At 33.9% G+C, this 11,588-nt stretch overlaps 1 protein-coding gene across 1 annotated transcript; it reads right to left on the reverse strand.

The window, feature by feature from the left end:
• Positions 1-3,464: 3,464 nt before the first annotated feature.
• On the reverse strand, positions 3,465-11,329 carry LOC106068730 (collectin-12-like). Its single transcript, XM_013228187.2, has 4 exons — positions 11,233-11,329; positions 9,932-10,096; positions 8,136-8,303; positions 3,465-3,850 (listed from the first exon to the last, which is right to left on the reverse strand). The coding sequence occupies exons 1-4, from the start codon at positions 11,279-11,281 to the stop codon at positions 3,723-3,725; spliced, it is 510 nt and encodes a 169-aa protein (XP_013083641.2). The 5' UTR covers positions 11,282-11,329; the 3' UTR covers positions 3,465-3,722.
• Between the last annotated feature and the right edge of the window lie 259 nt (positions 11,330-11,588).

Raw genomic sequence — 11,588 nt, forward strand, 5'->3', positions numbered from 1 at the left:
CCTGACACCATCTGTTTACAAGATTTATGTTCATTGATAGTTAGGGGTGAAAAAGTTACAAAGCCCATCTAAAGCACATATATTATTAGTCTTGTATAATACTTGAACTGCTTATTCTTTACATTAATTTTATTTTTATTAAAGCTTAAGACAACACAAATTCTATATTATATGTAATATTCTCTAAATGTTTTTAAATATATGTATACTAACACAAACTCATATTTAAATTCGATAAGCTAAATCACTATGTAAATATTAAGCTAAATGCGCAGGTCAAATACATAACATCTATATATTTCAAAATTGTGACTATCTTTAAAAAGGTAAAAACTGGGTGAACAACTCCTATTTAAAAAAAAAAAGAATTCCTGGGCAATTTTGATGAAATGACGTTTTTCAACATCCATTTATAAACCGAAAATTAGGTACATCATGCAGATGATGGGTCATTATCATTTTAAAAAGCCTTATGCTTTAGCCTATGTGGTTTACCTGGTGCGTGAAAAATAATGGACGATTCCACACCTGTCAACTTTAACCTGGAATCCAAATAAATGTTCTGCTGTGAAAAGAAAACCCTTATATTGGAAATGTAGAGAAATGGACCATGCGCACTACCGTTACAGTAGTTTAGCAGAAGATTTTAAAATAAAGTAGATTTTAACTAATTTCGACGAGCTGTTCCGCAACCATGCCTGTTTTGCAATTGTGACTCTACTATATATATACATAGGTCTGTGAATTGATCAATTGTGAATAAGAATTTGATTCCGGTTTCCAGTCTATATATAATCTATAAGTCTATGGTTAGAAGAAAGAGAAATAGTTCCGCCCAAAGTCTAGAGGCAGACGTTGTCTCTGTATTTCTAATGTAAAGAAATATTGTTGTCTCGTCGACTCGCCTCCTTCAGTTATTACAATATTTTAAATTAACAATTATTTATATACTAGCTTTACTGACCAGCTATGCCCTTTCATTTATCCCAGGCTATTGCCATGAACTACCCTTCGTTATGTGTCTTACTAATACCTTAGAACGCCCGTACATCGGAGTCTCCATGTCTCTCATTCCCCGCAACTCTTCGCCTAAATAAATAGTCTGCCTTACAGTATCTGAATATGCATCTGCTATTCAGTTACATTAAAATGTTTGAAAGGCTCTATGATATTCTTTGGGATGGACCGTTTTTAAGCGGCCCCCGAAAAGTGAAGAGCCGCTATTAGTTTTGTGTGGTCTATCTATCCGTCCGTTCGTCCATTTGTCCCGTTAAGGTCTAAAAGAAAACTAGAAAAAATATGTTATATCCGATATCATGATATTTTAAGTCTTTTTAAGTTCTAATTCCACTGGTATTTTTTTTAACAGCTAAAATATATATTTTGTGGCTCTCTGCCCCGAGTTCATCTGTTCCCGCATAACACTCAAGAACTCCAACACATCCGGTTCTATTTCGTACAAATATGTGTCTGAATCCTCATCTTATTCCAACAGGGCTTGCCAAAGACCTGCTGTTAAGGCATATTTGTTTCCGAGTAGTATCAGCCCTCGCTCACGCAGCTCTCGCTTCAGTTCCTTAACAAGAAGCTGTTTAAGAGGTTTCATAGAAGCCATCATAATGTCGTGTGCGAGTGAAGTTTTCTGTTCGTGTTGAATAGTTGTGTTTGAATGTCTAGGAAGAAGTTTGTATTGGGCGTGTTTTGTTGTCAAGAATATTGTGAGTGTTTACGTCAGGCTTAGTTCTCTTATTGTTCTTGTAGCTGAGAGCTTTCTAGCTGTAGAATTGAGTTACGCTACAGTTTTACTGTTTCCCCATTTTAATGGTTTGGTTGTTAAGCTTGGGGCTATGGTGTTGCGTGTAGTTTTGAGTTCGCCCTTGGAGCGATCGAGAGCTAGTGCTTCCCAGCCATGAATGTCGATACCACATTTCTTGAAAGAGCTCTTGAGAGAGTCTTTATAACGCTTGTATTGACCTCCCTGGGAGCGCTTTCCTGCATACAACTCCTCGTACAGAAGTCGTTTGGGAAGGAGATTGTCTGTCGTGCGGACTATATGTCCCGCCCATCGAAGATGGGACCTTTTTACTTACTATCGCATTGATACTATCATGTTGGACAGCTTTAAGATTTCTGTGTCTGGTATGTGGTCGGACCAACGCACCTTAGACAGTGTAGGTTAAAGGAGTTCTTAACTTTTTGGTGTGGCGAGAATATGGAGTCCAAAATCTGATGCATATAAGATTAACGAAGAACTACAGCACTGTAGATTTTCAGTTTTGGGAACATGCTTAGACCTCTCCGTAGCCACACTTGTCTTTGAAGTCTTTGGATGGCTGCCTGGTCGTGCGGTTTGCACGCTGGACTGTCGTTCAGATTTATCGATGATCCCAGGTTCAAACCCTACCCGCTCCCATCCCCCGTCGTCCTGCTGGAGGTTTGGACTAGGAAGTAATTATCTTCAACTCTGAAGGAACATCCGAAACATGTCAAACATTTGACAAACAAACAAACAAGTCGGCTAAAAGCAGCGCTTGCAATGAACTACTTGACACTTGGCATTGGTCAATATAAGAAACTGCTTGTACTTGAATATCATTCTTGCCTTTAATCTCCTGGTCCTCTACTGTGTAGGACTGACTTGACCCAACCTTTTCAAAACAACACATAGTCCATACGCAGATAACCATATCACTGTTGACCTACACGGATAATGTTTACATCAGTCTCTTTTAAGTACACAGGCCTGTGTCATATAATATGTTGAATAGCCATAGGACTTAACTAACTAAGCAGCAACACACACACAATAAAGATTATATATATATATATATATATAAAGTTGCTTAAATGTTATTGAAGACTACATGTGTTGCATATATTTTTGTAGGTCTAATTCTGTAAACGATATTTTATTGTTTCTAAAGAACTTCTATGTATTTAAAAAAAAAAAGTATTAGCCGATTAAATATTGATCATTAATTACTTTGTTTGTTATCTATCAATTTAACTAACTTCTAAATTATTAAGAGATATATTTTTGTATAATATTCTTCCTCAAGAGTCAGTTTTTTTTAAATGTTTTTTTTTTTAAATAATGTGCTTATTATAAATTTCACTCACTCCTTCAAGGTGCTGATTTGAATTTTAGGAAATGAATGAGATAGTCGTGATGAAATACACATGCAATACAAATAAGAAGAAAGTCTGAAAGATAAAGAAACATTTTGTTTTTATTTCTCAGTTAGAACAAAGACAATTAAGCACTTTTTCTTCCTTAGTATTACTAGAACTATAAACTGGTTGCCTAAGTCAGACAAAATGAGTACGTCTTTAGCAGTACTTTAAGTTTATACTACACATTCTTAATTGATTAAAATTTATAAAAAGGCATGGGAAGTAAATATTTTCAGATATGAGTAAACTTTATTAATTGTAAGCATTTAAAAGTTAAATTATACGATAGGCATGTAAAATCTAGCTTATAATTTAAACAGATGAGATTAATTGGGTATAATAAGTATATACAATTTCCTTAAGGACAATAAAGATTATTATTATTATTAGTAGTAGTAGTAGTAGTAGTAGTAGTTTTACAATAGAAAATATCGATATAAATATTATACAATAAACACATTTTTAGAGATTAATTCTTTATTAGCATATTACTCAACAATTTTGTTCTTGGTTGGAGTGACTGATAAGTGGCCATGTTGATTTTGTATCTATTTCACTTTTTCACAAAGGTATTTATTAATTGTTTCGCAATTACCGTCGTTAATATTATGTGGAGCTGAACAATATATGGATGCATGTAAACAGTCTTCGGCGTCATTCCAATTGTCTGGCTGCCCTGTAAATCATTGATTGAAATGTAAGAAAGATGAACATTAAAAAAAAAACACTTTTAACTGCATATTCACAAAGCTGATATCAACTTACTCTGTCTTTATACTTGTTAAATTTTGTTACAAGTCTCCATTTCAGGATCAAGCGACAACATTTATTTGTTGTATCTTACAAAATGTGGTTTGAACGAAAAATTAACCAATTAAAAAAAATCAAAATTATTGGGAATTAAGTATTTCGTTTAGTATTGGAAAAGCGACTTCCTAAGAGATGTGTGGTTATAAGCCTAACATCGTTTTGTACACGTTATTTCTCCAACTTTCTATTGTCTAACCAAATTAAAGTTTTAAACAATTATTTGCAGTCGATGACATTACATAAATCAATACAAAAAATTAGTTAACTCATTATTAATAACAGATTAATTTGTATTTAACAAAGAAACAATTGACTAATCTCTGCATTATTGAGTTATATGTCAGTGATTTATACGGCGTTCCCACTTAACTCCAATTTTAAGCGGCCACCGAAAAGGGAGAAGACGCTATTAGTTTTGTATGGTCTGTCTATCCGTCCGGACATTATACTTTTTTAGATCATTTAAAGTTCTGATGCAAAGGCTCTTTTTCTTTTCTTTTCGGAAAGTAGACCATTTAATTATTAATGATATATGCAAGCATTTTTTAAAAATATACAATTTTTAATAAAAACCTTAGGGGTGGAAAAATTTTAAAAAAGGACACATACTTCTACATTAATAACTCAAGCGATCCTCCCTCCTATCAGGCCTTCTGCAAACACTGCTAAACACAACACAATACATCAACACATCAAGAACTTGACAACAAGTGCTCCACAATATTGGGTACTTTAATACTGAGTGAATAAGTAGATAACAGCCAATACTAGACGATTGGCATCAAACACATCAACAACTAAAATGTCACTCTGTACATCACCGTACAAAACTCTACTGTCTCTCTTTATGGACTTTTACATCAACACCTGAGGACTCAACCAGGACCGACTTCATGGCCGACTAACAGTCCCGGTCTCGACGCTCTCCGGTCTTGAACTGCCGCTTTCCTACACAATGTGTCTCTCGTACACGCAGGCTTTCGATCACATGACCATAACATTGGTCGTGTAATCGTAATACTGTCCCTTGTCCATGGCCCCGCTGACCTGAGTGATTCACGTGTGTGTCAGCTGAGCCTAAAGTTAACCCCTTTGCGCCATAACAATAGATTCGCGCATTGGTACAAAAAAAATTACATCGAAGAACACAATGGAAAAGGTGTGAACATGATAATTATAAAATATATTTACCATTTATTTACTAACTGATTGAATGGAATACTGATTCAAATGTTTTTTAATCAAGAATTTCTATCGGAACTTCGTTTTAGTTGTACGTTAAAAAAGACCACAACTTTTAAAGCGCGCAGTTTGACATATCCAGATCACACACTTGACAACAATCTAAATTGGACTAAATAGAATCCAGATATAGATCTAGTTTTGATTAACTGTATTAAACAATTTGAATAAAATGTACATATATAATCTATTAAGGATTTAGTTTATCTTCTTACAGCTTAAGGGTGCTGATTTATTTATTATATTAGCAGAAGTATCACATTAAAAAGTGAATCTAATGCAAACAGCATAAGTGCACTATTACCCAGTAGTGTGTCAACTAATCCTGATCATACTATTGACCTAGCTCTAGCTCTAGATCTAGTCTAGATACTAGCCTAGATTTTAGATCTAGTTTGGATTCTAGATTTAGAAATCTACTCTAGATCCATAACTAGTCTAAAAATCATGTTCTAGTCAAGATTCGTTCCTATTCTAGATCTGTTTCTAGATTCTAGTTTTAGATTCCAGTCCTAGATTATAGTTCTAGATGTAGATCAAGAACTAGTCTCGAAATCTCGAAATCTAGATCTACTCTAAATTACAGTTCTTGATCGAGTCTATATGTAGATGTAGATCTAAACTACATATAGAACTAGTCTAGAAATCTAGATGTCTAGATGTAGATTTTAGATTTATAATATACTCTGGATCTAGTTTCGACCAATAAAGTAAATAGAGCGATTATTAATAAGATTATTAGGTTTATTGTGGGTAGGCTAATAGTGTATTAGGCCTATGCTGTTCGCAGGGGAAACATGTTTATTTGAGAGGGATTATTTTTTTTTTAATTCGTCAACCGACTTTACTCCAATATATTAATCGAAATTTTTTGAAAAAGGTATCTTGGAGCAGTGGCATGACTAGTGGGTGAGGCATGCGGTCAGCACCGGTCGACATCTTTTTGGGGTTACAACTAATTTGGAAAAATCATATCTTGGCAAAAGGAGAAACATCGAAAAAGATAATAATAAAATCTCTAGATAAATCTTGGAGTAGTGGCGTTACTAGTTTGGTGCGAAGGGTGCGGTATACACCGGTTGACACCATTTAGTGGGAGACAACCAAGTTGGATAAATTGGCAAAAGTAGACACATCGGAAAACAAAATAATAAAAACATCTCTAGATATATGCCCAAATATGCATCTAGATGGTAGTTTAAGTGAAATTGACACAGCACAACGTTATTCCGTTTCTGTCATAAAGCATAACCTAAGAAACCTGTTCGTATAATGTTTATGATTTTAATTAAATACTATTGTAAAATTTGCAAATACCATTTGAATAAATGTCATAAACAGTGGGATGTTACATTTCAGTAAAAATTTTTAAAAAGTAGATTATTAGCTCACTGCATTGGTTCAACAAAAAGAACTAACTATCAAAAGTGTTTATTAGAACATATTTCAAGAAAGTTGATGGAGGAGGGGTGACACCCTGAGCTACCGCACTAGGTGTCACCGACACTGTATCTAGAGGTTTGAATGCTGATCTTAGGTGATAAGTTAAGGCTACTCTACTTATTCCAGAAGAGTTATAAGTCTTATCTAAGACGACGTGTTGCACTGTTCGATTTGATGTGAAAGATAACGACAAATGATTTTAAAATTGTATTTCTTTTAAAAGGGTCCAATCTAGACTATGGCTTGAATATTTTTCTGGTCCATTAGTTAATTCGATGAGAGCCACCTCTGAGTTTGTGTGATAACACAAACGCTCTTTGTAATCTTGTCTTTGAAAAAAAAATTTTTTCAAAAGTTTCATACCATGACCAAAACTCCGTTGCAAATTTCGCATACAACTAATTTTATTTTTGCCAACATTTTATACTATTCTGCCCAAACTAGACGTATTTCTATGAATTAATATTTTCAAAAAGTAAGTAAAGTTTTCCGTTCAGATTTTGTTATTTTGTAAATTTATATGTATTTCATATTGTTATCTTGAAGGTCAAGTACATTACTGAAACACTAAAATTGTAACTTCGATTCTATTAGGATCTGAGAAATTAGATTTTCTAGCCTCTGTTGCCTAAGTGCATGACAAACTTCTTCTTCTTCTTAAACTGTCAGGTAGAGTTGAGCCTTCAGCTCTTGGAACAAGGAAAAATGAATAAGAGCTCCCTCTTACCGGCCTGAATAAGAACAGTGTACATTGTTCTGTCTGGCTGGTGGGTCAGACTCGCGGCAAGAGACCGCGTACACTACGACTCCCGCCATTTTCCTTTTTCTATACCAGGCTAACTGTGCGGGACACGCCATTTATGTAACGGCCCCTTGAGGAACAGCGCCTGGATTGTAACAAGGTTGTGGGAGCTTTTTTACAACTCCGCACAGTGCTATGAGGATGCTCTCGCACCTCTTAGGTATCCCCACGGGAGTCTTGTTTCGCTACCCTTCCACCCGGGCGCCACTATGAGGCAGGGTAGCATGCCCAGGGCATGATATACATTTTTAAATAAAACAATTTTTGTTTGATACTTTCTTTAGTGTCTGATTGTAAATGTCTCTATTGGAAAAAAATGTATGGCTTGTAAGTGTTAGCGAGAGCTTAACAGAACACAGAAATATAAAATTTAGAAAATCTAGAAAAATAAATATAAATAATAAAATGAACAACGTTTTTTTAAAAGTATATTCATGTGCAAGACTTCAGAATTTTAAAGAAAGGGTATTATGGCTTATATGTATATTTATATCTATCTATGTATCTATATATCTATTATATATTAGATAGATAGATAGATAGATAGATAGATAGATAGATAGATAGATAGATAGATAGATAGATAGATAGATAGATAGATAGATAGATAGATAGATAGATAGATAGATAGATATAGATATAGATATAGATATAGATAAAGTACCGTAACAAAAAAAGTCCGTTCTCTGGCTGTCAGTTAGTTCTGTCCCATCATGCCACATATATCTCCCTTCGATTTGTCTATCATCCAAGCCGATCCAGGTATCTGATTTCCCAGCTAATAAATTTCTCTTTTCCGGCGTATTTACAACAGCCAATCTGGCACCTTTTCCTTAATTCAAATGACAAAGCAAATGTTACCAAAAGGAGGCTGACCCGACAAAATAGCGCGTACAAAATAGCGCGGACAAAATAGCGCGTACAAAATAGCGCGGACAAAATAGCGCGTACAAAATAGCGCGGACAAAATAGCGCGTACAAAATAGGGTCCACAAAATAGCGCGAAATTTCCCGACAAAAATAGCGCAAGATAAAATTGCGCTGACTTGATGTGTATGACAATAACGGGATATTAGTAATTGAGTGTCCTTGGCCGCATTTTGGTCGATGTTTCTATCTTGTAATAAATCTGAAAGTTTGAAATATTTGCAACTAAACGAGAGTAATTTAAATTTTATATCATTCCACTTTTTCACCAATGTTTAAATACATAACTTGCTAAAAAAAAAAAAAATTCTGAAATGTTGAATTCCAGCAGGGAGGACATTTTTACGTGACATTTCCTACAATTTAGCTTTGTGAAAGTGTATGTGTGTGTGTGTAAATCTGATAAGTATCTGTGCTGCCTGTTTTCAAAGTACACTTTTTGGAATGTAAATAAATTATATATTTTAAAATTATTCATTACAGCTTATTACAATTTTTGCATACTGTTTGCATATTTATGTTTTAAGATATCTAAAGTGTTTCCTGCAAAATGACTGAAAATAATAACATTAAAACAAAAAAAATATTTTCTCTATTCATGTTTTACGATATCTAAAGTGTTTCTTTCAAAATGTCTTAAATATATTTCTCTGCTCTATTTAAATCGGCGCTATTTTGTTCGCGCTATTTTGTCGGCGCGATTTTGTTCGCGCTATTTTGTTTGGCGCTATTTCTTCCGCGTTTTTTTGTGTCAGGGTACCCAAAAGGAGATAAAGTGTATACACAAAAATTATGTTAATCGCAAATTCATTAGTGGTATTTTTTTTTAGTTCGTTTTCCTAGTAAACATCTGAAATCTCTGCTGGTTTAATTTTTCTCACTTTCCAGCATTTCACGAGCTATTGTAAACTTTATAAGTAGACGAAACGTGATGATCGGTTCATATGTAATAACTGCTACGAGTGCAGATTTGTAGGGATTGCACTGCAGCTCTAATTATTGGAGCTCAACTCGTTTTAAATTTAAATTATTGCCGATATTTAAAAAAACAACATTTCATCTGATCAATATAATGGTTCTAATTTGAATTGTTGAACTATTTGATAAATAAACATTAAATGTCACGTCTAGTAGCTGCACTACAAGGTTGAAAAGAAAAGTTCAATGAAAGTATTGCGCATGAATACATTCTAACAAGAATCTAACCACTTACATCCAAAACTTAAAGAGATCGAAGTACTTACATTTGATCTGACCTTCAATGTTCCATAAAAGGCGCATTTGAAAGAATCTGTTGTTTTATCGGACCAGTCAAGTTACCCAAGTATCCCACTTCTACATTTTTACAGAAAGTCAACTTGATAATATAATAGAAAGGTACTTTTCAACACGATCTAAAACTGTATCGATGTTTTAAAGATATAATCAAGTGTCCTCAATGCTTTAATAGGATATAATTTTTAGATTATAAGGTAATTTTTTTTTTACATTGCTTTTTCGGATTACCGAGTACTACCTATTAAGAAAACAAACCTTCACAGTCCAATTGTGCATTGCTAAAGTTATTCCCAGTCGTGCTCCAGTAGAGACACATATATGTTTCACCAACTTTTTGATAGATAAATCCTGGATTGTTTCTACATTTGACTTCAAAAACAGTGATGACTCTACCTACTGCCATATTTTCACCAATTTTAACTGAAGTAAATAAATAAATAAATAAATAAATAAATACATAAATGAATAAATAAATAAATAAATAAATAATATAAAAATATACATACATATCAGGGGCGGACCGGGTTTGAAAACCGGCATGGGCATTTCTATTCAATCCGGTCCACAAATTGTATGCCACATTATGGTCGTTCAAAAGCATTGTGTACATTTGAATAATGAAAGTAGTTGGTGTAGGGATCATTTATTAGATGATTTGAAAACTATCTGATAAGCGCTAATACTAAATGAATAAAGTATACACTTGGAATGTGAAATCTCTTCATGGGAAAAATTCTTGCTGCCATATATAATAGCATTCTGATTCAAACATCTGAAGATCCCCCATTAACGAACATATTGTTTATGATTCACTTTCACACCTCGCCATTTTCTCAGACATTTGAACTTCAATTTACAAATACAAATCTTCATCCTCAATTATGTTAACTATCCATCTCACAAAGTCATGGGGGCGCGGTGGCTTCAGAACCCTCGGTGAAGACTAGGATTTTGAATTTCGGGATTTTTAGGGCTCCCCTGGGACCACCCAACTTTAACGGGTACCTGACTTTAGTTAACAAAGTAAAGGCTGTTTGTCATTGTGCTGGTCACATGACACCCTTCTCGATAACCATTGGCAAAAAAAAAACCAGATGACCTTAACATCATCTGCCCAATAGATCGCAAGGTCTGAAAGAAGAACTTTACTTTGATCTACTGCTTTCTAAATAACTTGAAAACTTAGTCACTGCCCAGGTCACCGAGCCACCAGGCTTACTTATTTTTAAACTTCATTCCATGTGTGATTTATTTGAGCTCGTATTTTTTATGAGAAATTTTAACATATATTTATTTGATACCAATAATTTGTTAACTTGACTATTTCAGTTATAAATTAGAAAGTGGAATGGGTTGCCTGAATCAAGCAGGAAAACCAACGACTAAGCGAAGTTGAAGTCTTTAATGTATATGCATGACTCGATTAACACATGAAATGTGTAAGACGGAATTTACTTCTTTTTTTAAAGCTTAACCATTATATATTGTATTATAATAAAAACAAAAACCTAAAGGGCATTAAAAGATAATATATTAATATATGTCATTATTCTTACCTACGTAGGCAACAAACGCTATCTTTAATAGCAAGACAAAACCAGACATTTCTGCTAAAGCCGTGAAGTGCTTTGTTGACAATATCGATGTACAAACTATGTTCTTTATCTAGTTGTAAACAAATAACTCGTGTCAGATTGACGAAAACAAAGATTCCATAGGTGTAAATAGTTGAACTCTATTTGTAGGACATGCTGATACTCTTACGCATTGGCTATTTCACTTTATGTTATTTTAAAGAATATATTTCTACAAGTTATAATGTTTCTTAAACGTGCGAATGATTTGTCATATCCAGCCAATGATATTTATCAGTTGAAAAAAGCAAACATGCTGTTTATTGTATCTATTGAAT

This window comes from Biomphalaria glabrata, chromosome 14, assembly GCF_947242115.1.
Source record: "Biomphalaria glabrata chromosome 14, xgBioGlab47.1, whole genome shotgun sequence".
Taxonomy (NCBI): Eukaryota; Metazoa; Mollusca; class Gastropoda; family Planorbidae; genus Biomphalaria; species Biomphalaria glabrata.